Below are 15,470 nucleotides of genomic sequence, written 5' to 3'. Positions count from 1 at the left end.
AATTAATGTTACTAATTTAATCTCTCTTTACAATGAAACAATTGGAAATATTTATACTCCAGATATTCAGTTCAGTCCCTCAATCATGTCCCACTCTTTGCGACCCCATGGACTGTAGCACACCAGGCTTCCCTGTCCATCACCAACTCCCGGAGCTTGCTCAAACTCATGTCCGTCAAGTTGGTGATGTCATCCAACCATCTCATCCTCTGTCGTCCCCTTCTCCTCCTGCCCTCAATCTTTCCCAGCATCAGGATCTTTTCCAAGGAGTCAGTTCTTCTCATCAGGTGGCCAAAGTATTGAAGCTTCAGCTTCAGTATCAGTCCTTCCAATGAATATTCAGGACCAATTTCCTTTAGGATTGACTAGTCTGATCACTTACTCCAGATATTGCACAATATTAATAATATTGGGAGTGAAATTTACCTTTATTCTAACTACATCTGTTTTGTTTAGACCATTATTCAGGCTTCCCCGGTGGCTCAGCAGTAAAAGAATCCACCTGCAAGGCAGGAGACACAGGAGATGCAGATTCGATCCCTGGGCTGGGAAGATCCCCTGGAGGAGGCAATGGCAACCCACTCCAGCATTCTTGCCTGGAGAAGCCCATGGACAGAGGCAACAGTCTGTGGAGTTACAAAGAATCGGACACAAATGAAGCAACTGAGCACACACACATTATTCAGACATACCTATCTAACTCATTCAGCATGACTTATGTAGGAAATAATTTTAGAAACAAGCATCTTCAATCCAAATTGGGAAACCTTCTGAATTCTTAAGCTAATCCTAGAAATTGTCACTTGTCCTGTGTGAGCCCCCAAGGTAATGGTACAAGACCACCACTAACAATGGCCTTTTTGAAAGAACATCCACAGTTCCCCTTGATTTCTCAGTCCATCCTGCTCATCTATCTATCCTGGCCCCAGACCAGACCCATCTCGGCAATTCTCCATGAAGATCTGCTCCACTCCTCTCCCAAACCTACTGAGAATGTTGGTAGCAGGCAGGACAACTACATTCTCCAACAGCTGTTCCAACAGACCCAAAAATGCAGTATTCATATCACTCTTTCCTAGAGACCTGGAGACAAGAATTATTTCTGTGTTCCATTTCTCTCCTCATTGTGTTCATATTTTCCTCTACTTTAGCACATGGAACATATTTATAAAAAACTGTCTTAACACCCTTGTCTGCTGATTTCATCATGTCTGTAATTCCTAAATCTGTTTCCATTGATAATTTTTTTTTCCCTTTGAGTTATGATCTTTTCCTGTTTTTTCATTTGCCTGGTAATTTTTTATCAGATGCTGGGTATTGTGAATTTTACATTGTTGAATATATACTTTACTGTATTCCTATAAGGAATATTGGACTTTGTTCAGGCATGCAGTTAAGTTACTTAGGATCAGTTTGATCCTTTTGAGGTTTGCTTTCACATTTTTTTTTTTATTAGAACAGGTTCAGACCAGTGTTAGAGTTTAGAGTTAATTTCTGTTCACTACTACTGAGGACTTGGAGAAGGAAATGGCAACCCACTCCAGTATTCTTGCCTGGAGAATTCCCATGGACACAGGATCCTGGCGCATTATAGTGCATGGGGTTGCAGAAAATCAGACACAACGAAGTGACTAACACACACACACTACTGAGGACTCCACACAATGCTCTATGTATTATAAGCTCTTTCTCTTATATTTTGTTGCTATTGTTGTTTTTCTAGTGTCCTTCTATTTGGGATGATGGGGATGTAAACTATTTCTAGCTCTGGATGACCTCCAGGAAATGTTTGACTCTATAAAATCAGATACACATGATCTTCTATTCTAGAAAATGGTCTTACATGACTTCTCCACTAATTTTCTCCTCTTCATTTTCTTTGTTCTCTATTTCCGAGAACTTCAGAGTCAGACATTGAAATTTTTGAATTGACTCTTTAATTTTTTAATATTTTTTAACACTGCCTCATTTCCTATCTTTTGATCTTTTTGTTCTATTTTTGCAAGACTTTCTCAACTTTGTTTTCCACAGCAACAACTGGATTTCTAAATTTCTTGATCATTAGATTTTTAATTTCCAAGAGATATTTCTTATTCTACTATCATCATTTCTTGCATTGTCTTGCAACCTGAACTTGTTTTCCCAAACTCAATACTTCTCTTATTTTTTAGGATATTCACTATAGTTCAAATTTTTTTCTCCTTTCATTCATTTAAGCAAATATTTATTGATAACAAACCATGTATCAGACACTGATCTCTCAAAAGAAAGACTCTGCTCTCATGAAGGTGAAAGTTGGTGACAGGCAGGCATTAAAAAGCTAGCAAACACATGTTATTAAAATGTTGGTGGTAATGAGTGCCATGAGGACCCCCTCCACCAAACACTCTCTCACTTGCTCACTCCACTCCACCCATACCACCCTTTCTTCAGTTTGCTGGTTTCTTTTTCTCCTTCCCTTTCTATACACTGTTTTCTATACTCAAAATATTCTTCCTTATCCTGCTGAGCACTGTATCTTCACAGCATCTCATCTCCTTGCCCTGCCATCAGTTTTCCAACCTCACTACACTTTCTACTCCATCCATAACATTTATCAAAACTTGTAATGTTGTTTCTCTCTCTCTCTCCGTCGCTCAGTCGTGTCCGACTCTTTGCGACCCCATGGACTGCAGCCCACCAGACTCCTCTATCCATGGGATTCTCCAGGCAAGAACACTGGAGTGGGCTGCATAATAGCCATTCATGCTTCTTCCTTGTCAAGTGAGCCTGATTTTGTTCGGGTGTCGCTATAGCCACGGGCTTCAGAGAAGACAGGGCCTGGCCCAAGTCAGGGGTGATTCTGGATTAGTCTAACCAAATCATGATAATTCCATACTTTTGCCAGTGTTGGCTTAGGAAAGAACGTGTGACCCAGTTTTGATCGGTGGGTCACATATCAAGGGAAGTCTGTTATGGGAAGCTGGAGAAAGTTTGCTCTTATAAAGAGACTAAAAGAATAGTCCTGTTCTCAGCCTCTGGGACATTGCTTTACTTAAGAACGTGGTATCTTCCGCTACTCTAGTCATCTTTCAACAGTAGAAGTGCTAACCCACAGAGAGCAGAAAGATAAAAATAAACTGACTTTTGATAATATCACTGAGCCACTAAATTAGTTCTATCTTCATGCTTCTTTATGTTCCAATGAGCTCTACTTGAGAAATCTACTAGATAATGAGCTTCAAACACCAAAGAGACATCAACATAAGGAGTGATGAATTAAGTAACACTTACTTGGAAAACAAGTACTAATTCTTCTTTTCAATTTATTTTTTAATTGGAGAAAAATTGCTATACAATGTTGCGTTGGTTTCTGCCATACAACAATGCAAATCAGCCATAATTATACATCTATCACCTCCTTCTTGAGCCTCCCTACTAATTCTTAAAACAGTTTGTTCAACATTTTTCTGAAATCATAATTGATGGTGGTAATATTCTCATACTGGTCATGAGGTTCTCAAGGCAAGAATACTGAAGTGGTTTGCCATTCCCTTCTCCAGTGGACCACATTCTGTCAGACCTCTCCACCATGACCCGGACGTCTTGGGTGGACCCACACGGCATGGCTTGGTTTCACTGAGTTAGACAAGGCTGTGGTCTGTATAAAGAAAACTGAGCACCGAAGAATTAATGCTTTTGAACTGTGGTGTTGGAGAAGACTCTTGAGAGTCCATTGGACTTCAAGGAGATCCAACCAGTCCATCCTAAAGGAGATCAGTCCTGGGTGTTCATTGGAAGGACTGATATTGAAGTTGAAACTCCAATACTTTGGCCACCTGATGCGAAGAGCTGACTCATTGGAAAAGACCCTGATGCTGGGAAAGATTGAAGGCAGGAGAAGAATGGGACAACAGAGGATGAGATGGTTGGATGGCATCACAGACTCAATGGACATGGGTTTGGGTAGACTCCGGGAGTTGGTGATGGACAGGGAGGCCTGGCGTGCTGCGGTTCATGGGGTCACAAACAGTCGGACACGACTGAGTGACTGAACTGAACTGAACTAAATATTCTCATTATTGTCTGATACAGTTGCATGTATTAAGTGGGATAATGCAGAATTTGAAGGTACTTAATTCCATTATCTATTGTGACTTTGAGAACCAAGAAAAAGGAGACAAAAATATAATGTAGGAGATACAAATTTTTTTTCATAATTCTATTAAAATTGTCCAGAAACAACGGCCAACCCAGTTGGCCTCCCTAGGCCCAAACTGTCTTCTTAAATATCATTTTCCACTAAGAGAAATCAGGGATTCTTTTAGACGTTGTTTATTGCAAGTATGGGATCGGAAATAAACATGATGAACCAAGAACATTTTGACCTACCAGAAGACAAGAAAGCTATCAAACACTAGTAGGGTAATTTCAAAAGGACTCAGGAGCCAACTTGAAAAGGCTTTCATTGCCAATGATGGGAATTTTCAATAAGGACAAAAATTCTCATTAACGATAAGAATAACAACAAGCTCATGAGTTCATAATATTCTTAAATTAATTAATAATCTTCAGAGGATGATAGGAAACCCAAAATTATTTTGAAAACTGTTAATAAAATGAAAGGGTGGAGGTTTTCATTCTGCCTTTCCTACGTGAACTATCATATGAGGTCACCAAATAGTAAATAAGGAAAGTAGCGCTACAAAAAATTGGTCAAGCTAATAAATGAAAACAAAAGGACATAATTAGAATACCACCATTCTTCAATCCCAGAGATATTAATGGGTCTCCGCAATGAGCATCAATAACTGTTAAGTGAAAATGAAAGTGACTCAGTCGTGTTCGATTCTTTGTGACCCCGTGGACTATACAGTCCATGGAATTCTCCAGGCCAGAATACTGCAGCAGGTAGCCTTTCCCTTCTCCAGGGGATCTTCCCAACAAACACAGGTCTCCCACATTGCGGGCAGATTCTTTACCCACTGAACCACAAGGGAAGTCCAAGAATACCGGAGTAGGTAGCCTTTCCCTTCTCCAGCAGATCTTCATGACCCAAGAATTGAACCAGGGTCTCTTGCACTGCAGGTGGATTCTTTACCAGCTGAGTCTGGTAACATCACCAAAAGAGATAACCAAATGTTGCTGCTGCTGCTGCTGCTGCTGCTAAGTCACTTCAGTCGTGTCCGACTCTGTGTGACCCCATAGACGGAAGCCCACCAGGCTCCCCCGTCCCTGGGATTCTCCAGGCAAGAACACTGGAGTGGGTTGCCATTTCCTTCTCCAATGTGTGAAAGTGAAAAGTGAAAGTGAAATCGCTCAGTCGTGTCCGACCCTTAGTGACCCCATGGACTGCAGTCTACCAGGCTCCTCCATCCATGGGATTTTCTAAGCAAGAGTACTGGAGTGGCTTGCCATTGCCTTCTCCGAACCAAATGTTCAGTTCAGTTCAGTTCAGTCGCTCAGTCGTGTCCGACTCTCCGCGACCCCATGAATCACAGAACGCCAGGCCTCCCTGTCCATCACCAACTCCCGGAGTTCACTCAAACTCATGTCCACGGATTAGGCGCCTCCAAATGATGAACACAGCACCACCTATAGCCTTGACAAAAGTATTAATTCTCAACCTGATCACATCTCAATATTCCTCTGTCAATTTGCAGAAAATATAGAAGAAATGTGTGGAATGGCACCATGAACAATTTCCAGACTGTAGAAAACCTCCATGTCCAATAGTCCAGATCTGTCAATACATTATTTACAAGTAAAAATTAGAGACGTAAGGGAAACCTGTAGATTAAAGTAAACTTAAGACGGAGATTTTTATAATGGACAAGACTATAGTGTTTAAAAATATATTGTTGGGTGATAAAACCATACGAAATGTAAGGAAGTCATTACTATACAATCTAGGTTGACTAGTGTGGTCCTCTGTTATATTGGCAGCCCCTAAGAGGAGAGTGAAAAGGTTGGCTTGAAGCTCAACATTCAGAAAACAAAGATCATGGCATCTGGTCCCATCACTTCATGGGAAATAGATGGAAAAACAGTGGAAACAGTGTCAGACTTTATTTTTTTGGGCTCCAAAATCACTGCAGATGCTGATTGCAGCCATGAAATTAAAAGACGCTTGCTCCTTGGAAGGAAAGTTATGACCAACCTTGATAGTATATTAAAAAGCAGAGACATTACTTTGCCAACCAAGGTCCGTCTAGTCAAGGCAATGGTTTTTCCCGTGGTCATGTATGGATGTGAGAGTTGGACTGTGAAGAAGGCTGACCGCCGAAGAATCGATGCTTTTGAACTGTGGTGTTGGAGAAGACTCTTGAGAGTCCCTTATACTGCAAGGAGATCCAACCAGTCCATTCTGGAGGAGATCAATCCTGGATGTTCATTGGAGGGACTGATGCTAAAGCTGAAACTGCAATACTTTGGCCACCTCATGAGACGAGTTGACTCACTGGAAAAGACTCTGATGCTGGGAAAGGTTGGGGGCGGGAGGAGAAGGGGACGACGGAGAATGAGATGGCTGGATGGCATCACCGACTCTGTGGACATGAGTTTGAGTGAACTCCGGGAGTTGGTGATGGACAGGGAGGCCTGGCGTGCTGTGATTCATGGGGTCGCGGAGAGTCGGACACGACTGAGCGACTGAACTGAACTGAACTGAACTGAAGGAATCACAACTCATGGTATTCATGACTTTATGGAGTTCCTTCCTCTTGCATCTGAACTGGCCCTGAGATTTGCTTTAACCAATAGAATATGGCAGAGTAATACTGTGCTGTTCCAAGGCTAAGCCATAAAAAGCTCTGGTCCTTGCTTTCTTGCAAACGCTGACCTAGCACTTTATTTTTTTAGTAAGGAAAAAATAGCTAGTTCTATTCAATTTTATTTGGCACTAGGGGCAGAATATATCCTTAGACCATAAAGGAGAATAATTCTCTGTTCCACAATTTGGAAACTTTTAAATAGTATTTTCAATCACGAGATCTATTCTTTTCATTTGTCTCTCAGATGAGTAACGTAAAATAATAATAAAAAAATTTCGTTTACCCTCCTCAAAAATCAATCTTGGTTTTTTTCTGTTGAAGGAACTGTGCTGTCAACAGTCAGCTGTCAATCCATGAGGCAGCTGTAATTAGGATGGAGAATCTGACTATGGGGAATGACTTCATTTTTTTTTTTTTTAATTTGAAGATAATTGCTTAACAGAGTCATGTTGTGTTGGTTTCTGCTGTACAACAAGGTGACTCAATCATAATTATACATATATATTCCCTCACTCTTGAGCCTCCTTCCTCCCCACCCCGACCCCATCCCTCTAGGTCATCACAGAGCGCCAGCTGGGCTCCCTGTGTTATACAGCAGCTTCCCACTAGCTATCTATTTTACATATTGACCTAGTATTTTAAAATCCAGGACCCTGTTGGAGAGACCAGTATCTTTAGGACTGAACAACAATCTCTGGGAGTAGTTTTTTTTTTTTTTTAGAAGGGAGGCTTCTGGGATGGCTACTGAAGCTCTTTCCAATTCTTAACCTGGGTGGCTACAGGATATTCACCTTATAATGATGCACGAAGCTATGCATATGTTTACATAGTTTTGGAGCCTATGTTCTATTTTTAAATAAAAATGGTTTTAAGAAAAAGAAAAAAATCCCCATGGTTTGGCATAGAGACCTTTACTCTTCTTCCAAAATTCCTTTGGACTGTGGACTTTTTATTTATTTATTTTTAGACTATGGACTTTTTAAAAAGCACTCAAGGCTCCTAGTTTAAAACTTCTGATTTATTCTAATCTACCCACAGCAACATCCAAACACATCAAGCAGAGAAATATAAACTTCTTTGGGCCTTAGATCTTGCAATTTGTAAAACTGAATTAATTTCTTTCATATATAAATCTTTTCTTCTCTCCTGTGAAAAAAAACATATAGTACCAAAAAAAAAAAAAAAAAAGGAGGCACTTCTATAAACTGGCTTGCATTTTCTTACTGGCAGCAACTTGCTAGTCTCTTTTTAAAATGAGTTTTCCAGCTTCAAAGGAGAAAATGTGTATTACATTTGGGATTGTGTGTGTGTGTGTGTGTGTGTTTTAGTTTGGAACTGTTAGAATTTTAGCCCTCATGTCACGTTTTACTAAAGTGTTTTAAAACAGATTGTAGCAGATGAATTGTGCTCTTTTGTTCTGTCTTCCTTTTCATGATTATCCTCACCTCTGACTTCATTTTCCATTTCACAAGGCAAATTGTTGTAGGTATCTTTTTTTCTTAAAATGGTGTTGTTAGCTAGCTTCACTGACAAAAGAAAATAAAATTTCTGGTTAAGGGATCAAAATTCACTGGCATACAGCACATAAAATATTTTGTAAAACTTTCACAGTCCATTTATTTTGATTGAATCAGAAACTACTATCACAAATTGTGCTCTTGCTATTGCACTTCTTACCTGGGAATCCAGTTCAGATAATCCCAAAGAATAACAGAGTAAAACCACAATCAGTTCAATAGTTCACAGCAAGATAAATAAATAAAAATCACTACTGTCATCCTAGAAGTTACTATTATAAAAAATAAATAGATAAAAATTTAAAATCACTATCATCATTCTAGGAGTTTCTATTACTAAAGCACTCTTGAGGAAATGGTTGTCTCATAGCAAATGTCCATAGGAGAAAAATGTGTTTCATCAAGACCAGATCTTGATTTAGCATCTGACTCTATGAATTCATCAAAGCATCAATTGGGACTCAAGAGGGAAGATCACTCTTTCTTCCACAAGGACAAGGGAAAACATTGGTTTGTCTCAGCCAACTGTCCTTATTTTTAATGAGATTTCTTAGATTAAGAAACTCAATTCACATTAAATTCTTAGTCTTGATTTCCATTCACAAAGACTAAATGTAGCAGAAAGTAATAGTCGCCACCAGAAATTCCCAGTCTGCAATAATTTCCCTAATGCAAAACTCCTGCTAGCTTCATCAGTAGATTGGTATTTTTTAAATTAAGATATAATTTAGATGCATATAATCAATACACATTTTTGCATAATTTATACTGGGTCCTCTCCTTTTCTTCCATCCCTGCTATTTTCACCTGACCGCAATTCCTCACTTCTTAGGAGAATTCATTCATTTCTACAAATTAGGGACGAGACAAATACTCATGATATAATTCTCACCCACTTCCTACTTTATTTGGATTAATTTTTCTTACAGTGGATCTAGGAAGGCGCTACACTGAGTGTACTGGCTAATATGCTTTGGGCCATAACAGAAGACAATTATATTAGTTAGAAAGAGTTTGACTGTGAATAACAGTAATAGCACAAGTAAGGGAACACATAATAAGGGAACACTGGCTTAAATAAGATAGAAGTTTCTCTCTCCCTCATTATGGTCCAGAAGTAAGTAGTCCAAGGCTGGTATGGAAGTTCTACTACATGAAATCCTCAGGACCTGGGTTCCTTTGCTCACTTCATTTTGCATGAATTCCTTCTTAAAGAACACCCCATAGTCCAAGATGGCTTCTCCAGTCACATTCACAATCTAGCCAGCAGTATGGGGGACAACAGAAAGAAAGGCACACCCTTTACTTTTCAGATCACTTTCTGGGGATCACATACAACACTTCTACCTACATCCCATTAGCCAAAACTCAGTTACATGACCCTATCTAGTTGCAAGGGAGACTCCAACTAGGTATCTTTATTCTAGGAGTTCATGTGGCCAGCTATTACTTGGAGCTTCCATCATTTTAAAAAGCAAGAGAGTATTATATTAGGGGATAAATGGCAACCCACTCCAGTGTTCTTGCCTGGAGAATCCCAGGGACGGGGGACCCTGGTGGACTTCTGTCTATGGGGTCACACAGAGTCGGACACGACTGAAGTGACGCAGCAGCAGCAGCAGCAGCCTCTACCAGCCCAACTTGTATCTCTCATAACAAGAAGTACCCAAAAGTAGGGCAGGCAGTCAGTGAGGTTTGTTGAGCTCCAACTTCTCCTCTCTGAGGCTGCCCCGGCCTGGCACAGCTCCACATGTCGCCTCTGTCTTAAGTCTTAGCTCTCTTCCTGCTCCTCAAGACAAAAACAGCAGTTCTAGGCATCATATTTCAGATGCCACAAAATCCAAAAGAGGAGGAGGAAGGATGTATCTCTTCCCTCTGTCCCCTTTTGAAAGGGAAGAAAATTTTCTTAGAAGCAGCTGGGAAAGTTCCCTTCAAGTCTCAGTGGCCAGATTTCATCACAATCCCATGCTTTGTACACAGCTGACCCTTGAACATCACGGTGGGGGCAGGGTGTGAGGAGTGCCCACCCTCCACACCGCTGACCCTCCATATACGATTCCTTGCTAACAGCAGTTCCTCCATATCTGTGGTTTCACATGCTCAGATTCAACCAACCGTGAATCACATAGTACTGTAGCATTTACTATGGAAAACAAATCTTACCCATGAGTTCAAACCCCTGTTGTTCAAGGGTCAACGGCAGTCACTGACAAGACACCACCACGACAGGCAGGGGCCCGTCAGCACCCACCTCTCAGAAGCCGTAAGTGGGGCTAATCTCGGAGAGGTTCAGTACCCTAACAAACGTGGAGTTCTGTCGTGAAAGCGGAATGGGGAAAGGATGTTGGGGTGGCATCTAAAAGTGTCTACCACACTCTGTATCCTAAAGGTCCAGACAGTTGACCTTTGAACAAAGCAGGTTTGAACTCTGTGGGTCCACTTATTTTTTTCAACAGTAAATACTACAGCACTACACGATCCACAGTTGACTGAATCTAGGGACGTGGAGCCATGCTCAGTGAGGAACCACAGTTATTAGGGGCCTACTATAAGTTATATGCAGATTTTCGACAGCACAGAGGGTCTGCACCCTTAACCTTCATGTTGTTCAAGGGTCAGCTGTACTATTACTAGAGATAAACTGATCCCTAAGATCGGACCAGTTTTTATACCCATCTCCCACCAACAAATTACAAGTGAAGAGAAAGCAAATGTGTAGACTAGTAACTACACATCTAGGTTGCATAGACCACAAACTTCCTAGTGTCCATTCACCCGGTCTAGGCAGACTTTTCACTCCAGACACTACAATCAGCATGAACTTCACATTTCTCCTGAGTTAGCCCTTACGGTATAAATAGGAGAAAATTTCCCTGAGAGAAATATATGTTGTTTTTAAGTTGAAACTCACTTCTTACTTTATAAGCATCAGATCCCTTATGAGCATTTCAGAAGTAGCCACTTTACAGGTTCAGTGTGGCTGACGATGCAATAGTAAGTCTAGGAAAAGAACGGTTTTCCTGACTATCTGCTGCTGCCAGGCCTGGAAGTGTCCTCCAGTATTCTCCCACCCCCATCAAGAACCCATGTATCCTTCAATTCTCAGCTACAGTACTGAATTTCCAGTGCTTTTCTGGCCCTCCATGGGACATATGTGGGAGAGTTAAGTTTGTTTTCTTTTGATGCATTAACAATTCAACGGCAATTTTTTTAAGGAAATAAAATTATTGCCTTAACAGGAAAACACTGTTTTTGGAGCTGTAGTTCACTTTTAGGCATACCAAAAGTTTGAAAGGAAAAGAAAACAAGCCAGAAAAAGAAAAAAGTGCCCTAAAATGACCACTGATGCCTGCATTATATGAGCTTTCTTTTTCCTTAAAGAAAAACCCTTTTAGGTCACTACTAAAAAGCATTTCTGAAGGCTAACAGATGACACCACCCATGTGATTACAAATTGATCTTAGTATTATTTATGAATAGCATCATTTTATCAAGGGACGTTACTCAGACTTACAGACACTATCCTCAAAATGTATTCTGTCCTTAGAAACATGAGCCAGTTAGTAATTTTCAAAACTAACATCTTTAGAGACAAAGTAATACTTTTAACACTTCTGACATCCCTTTACCTAGAGATTGACTAAATCCTAAGAAATAAATTACTTTTGAAATATCCCTGTGACAGAGATCACTATCAACACAAAGTTTTGACGCACACAAACCAAATGGCAGCTGTGAAATGATTTGCCGAAAAGCCAGTGCTGATTCAGAATCATCAGCCTACTAAAATACAGCTGCTCGCAACACGTACAAGATTAACAAAATTCACTGCAAATATATTGACTAGTTATTCTCCATGTTGGCAAAGTTTATTAAGCTTGAAGGAAAGTTATTGTCTCAGCTACAGGAGCTTTCAAATCCATAATATTTCACTGGCAGCTACTTTATGAGAAACAGGTGATAAAATTGTGTTTAAACTTTACCGTCATACTTTCAGTTGTTCTGCTTACGATTAAATCAAAGTTTGAGAATATTCATGAGCTAAAGGATGGGCAAAGCAGTGAAGACAGGGTTATGGGTTTTTTTCAGGGATCTGGGGCTTCAAAACCGTGAGGAAATCACAGCCTCATGACCTTCTTTTGCTCATGCACTAACAATTCACAACACCATGCATTTTTCCAGTGCTGTTTTTTCTTTTTGGCAAGACCAGTATTCTCAAACGAGGAGACTTCTCATTTTCTCTGGAGGTATTCTAACTTTAACTCTTCTCTTGCCTCCACCCCTGCATATTTTGAAAGTGCCCTCCCAAACAAATAATGAGGAGATATAAGAGAACAAGACTAGAGAATGTAATGACTGTCATGCCGTCTGCTATAGTTTTAGTGTATGCAGGACACATTTCTTACCAACCCTTCCTGTGCACTAGCTATCTCATATTTTTGTATGTGTAATAACTTGATTTCAGAATGAAAAAGGTAACACATTTTCTTATCACATGAATACAATCATGAATACATCAGCAGCAGTAACCGTGGTAACCATGAAGTCTTCTTCAAGCAAGTTAACCCCTCATATGGCTGGACTTCCAATGATTACTGTAGATGGCCATGCTACAACTTTATGTGTTTCTAAGCTTTTCAGTGAAATACGGTTTTATAAAATAAATGACATAAACCTATTTTGTTAGTAACTAAATGCAAGCCCTTTCTCACAATGTTCTATTACATTGTTCTTTCAGTCCCCTACACAGATATCAACAATAAGCCTGTAGCCAAATTTGTAAGACTAAGGCACACTTACTTTAGCTTTTTTTCTAATATAAATAAATCATCCATCTTTTCCCCCATGTTAAATAAACAGCAAAGGAATACTTGACCAAGTTTTGCTCCCTAACAGTATGGGCCGTTGGTGATCATCTACCTCTGAAAGCAGCAGAGCAGAAGTCTGGAAAATCAATTAAACTGCTCTCACGTGCCCTGATTTGATATCCGTTTTAAGTGGTTTTCAATGTTGTGGTAACTGCAAGCAAATACAGAATAAGCACACTAACTAAATCCTTTCCTCTTAGGAAATGGTTCAGGGGCCTGAAAGAGGTATCCGAAAGAACTTAATTTTTTTTTTAACAGAATTAGGATAAAACCTAGAGTATAATACTAGTTTAGCAGGTACCTCTAAAGCCAGAAAAACATAAATTCAGGAGCTAACCAACTGTTAGGTAGTGGTTGTCGGCAAGGTTTGTGGGGGAGGGAAGAGAAAGAGGCCAGTCTCACCCAGGAGACAGAGTCACGATTTCCTGCAGTTGCAGCTCAGTTTGGGTTGTTTGCTCCTGCCTCACACTCTACTGTATCACTGTGTCCCTGAAAGTCGCTCAAGTGAGTTTCTTTCCGTCTACAACTTCAGCCACTGTTACACAACACGCGTGTTCCTCTTTCGCCTGCCCGTCCCCCTCGCCCCTCGCCTCCCCTCCGGGAAGGGAACAACCTGGGAGAAGAATGACACTGGCCTTCCTGCCTCTGATGAAACCGTCCCACAAGTGACTATGAAGCTCGAGTGAAGCTGTGGCCGACGCTGCGTTTTGCAAAACCCGGCCAATATCACCAGAAGGGGAATTCAGCGCAGGAGGCCGGGAATCCCCAGGGAAATCTCTAGAGGCGCGGGGTATCGCCCCCTGTTCTCTTTTCGGCAAGTTCAGAAAGGGCTCAGAACTGTGTGCCAGGCGCAGGGGCGGGGTTGGGGAGTGCAGAGCAGCCACGGAAGGCCGCCGAGTGGAGGGGACGGGGCGGGGCGGCCGGGGTGCGCCCCCTCTCCGCAGCCGGCACCTGTGCGTCCGAGGCATCCCGAGCCTCTGCGCCCTGGACCCGCGCTCCCCGCCCCGACCAGGCGGCTCCGGCGAGCTGCCCTCCGGCAGGGGACGCCCCTGGCTGGGGAGGGGCTGTGCGCCCGGGTCAGCCCCGCGCCCGCCGCTCCTGAGCCGGCCGTGGAGGGCGGGAGCGCGGCAGGTTCCGTGCGGGATACCCGCTCCCGGGCCTGCGCCCGGGTGCCCAGCCTGACCCCCGGGTCCGGGCGGACCCGCCGCGCTCCCGGGAAGCCCCCGGCGGGCGTACCTCGGATGTAGGCGCACTTGCTCTCGTCCAGCTGGCTGGAGGCCGAGCCGCCCATGGTGACGGTGCCGGAGGATGCGGAGCGCCGCGGCTGCCGGGGCGGGAGGGACGGACACGCCCGTCAGCGCCCGCTGCCCGCTCCTGGAAGTTGGTGCGACGGCGATCCGGGCTCTGCAATTAAAGGGCAAACTTCCTCCGAGAGGCGCGGCCTGCCGGGGCGCCTCCTCCGGCTCCGCGCCCTCTGAGGATCTGTGGGCCGGCCCGAAGCTGTCTTCCCGCCCTCGCTCCCCCGTTGAGCTCGAGGGGCTATCGGGTCTGGAAGGACTTTTCCGGCGTCTTCTCTTCGCTGGCTTCTGATTTTCACCTTGGGGTCAGAGGACAGTTTCCCTGGTGACCGGACACCTCTGAAGCTGGAACCTTCCCCCTCACCTCTCAGGAGATGGAGGTCAAGGGCCCCTTGCTTTGCACGCCCTGCTCTTTGGTACCAGAAGCAACAGTTCTTCTGGAGCATCACCTAAGAACTTATTCAGTTCAGTTCAGTCGCTCAGTCGTGTCCGACTCTCCGCGACCCCATGAATCACAGCACGCCAGGCCTCCCTGTCCATAGAAATGCAAAATCTAGGCACTCTTCCCCTCTACACACACACACACACTTAGAAACTGTGAGAGTGGGGCCCAGCAGCCTGATTTCATGGCTCTCCAGATAATTCTGAGACCTGGTGACGTTTGAGAAACAAAGGTAAACTGTACCTTCCTGCAGCCTAGCAGTTGAACTAAGGAGGCAGCTAATTCAATATAGTTTATATGCATTCTTTTTAATGGCTGAGTAATACTCCATTGTGTATATGTACCAAAGCTTTCTTATCCATTCGTCTGCAGATGGACATCTAGGTTGCTTCCATGTCCTGGCTATTATAAACAGTGCTGCGATGAACATTGGAGTACATGTGTCTCTTTCAATTCTGGTTTCCTCCGTGTGCATGCCCAGGAGTGCGATTGCTGGATCATATGGCAGTTCTATTTCCAGATTTTTAAGGAATCTCCACACTGTTCTCCATAGTGGCTGTACTAGTTTGCATTCCCACCAGCAGTGTAAGAGG

The 15,470-nt window shown here is 42.6% G+C and overlaps 1 protein-coding gene across 1 annotated transcript in view; it reads right to left on the bottom strand.

Moving 5' to 3' along the window:
- Positions 1-14,554, bottom strand: part of NIBAN1 (niban apoptosis regulator 1) — a 182,140-nt gene extending 167,586 nt beyond the window's left edge. The window contains exon 1 of the mRNA XM_055419109.2: positions 14,374-14,554. Within this exon, the coding sequence (XP_055275084.2) occupies positions 14,374-14,428 (55 nt within the window). The 5' untranslated portion in view covers positions 14,429-14,554. The remainder of the gene's footprint in view (positions 1-14,373) is intronic.
- Positions 14,555-15,470: the final 916 nt, after the last annotated feature.

The sequence above is a fragment of the Moschus berezovskii genome, chromosome 17, assembly GCF_049115385.1.
Source record: "Moschus berezovskii isolate FMDL1 chromosome 17, NW_MosBer_1.0, whole genome shotgun sequence".
Lineage (NCBI taxonomy): Eukaryota > Metazoa > Chordata > Mammalia > Artiodactyla > Moschidae > Moschus > Moschus berezovskii.
This window is presented reverse-complemented; position numbering and strand designations above follow the sequence as displayed.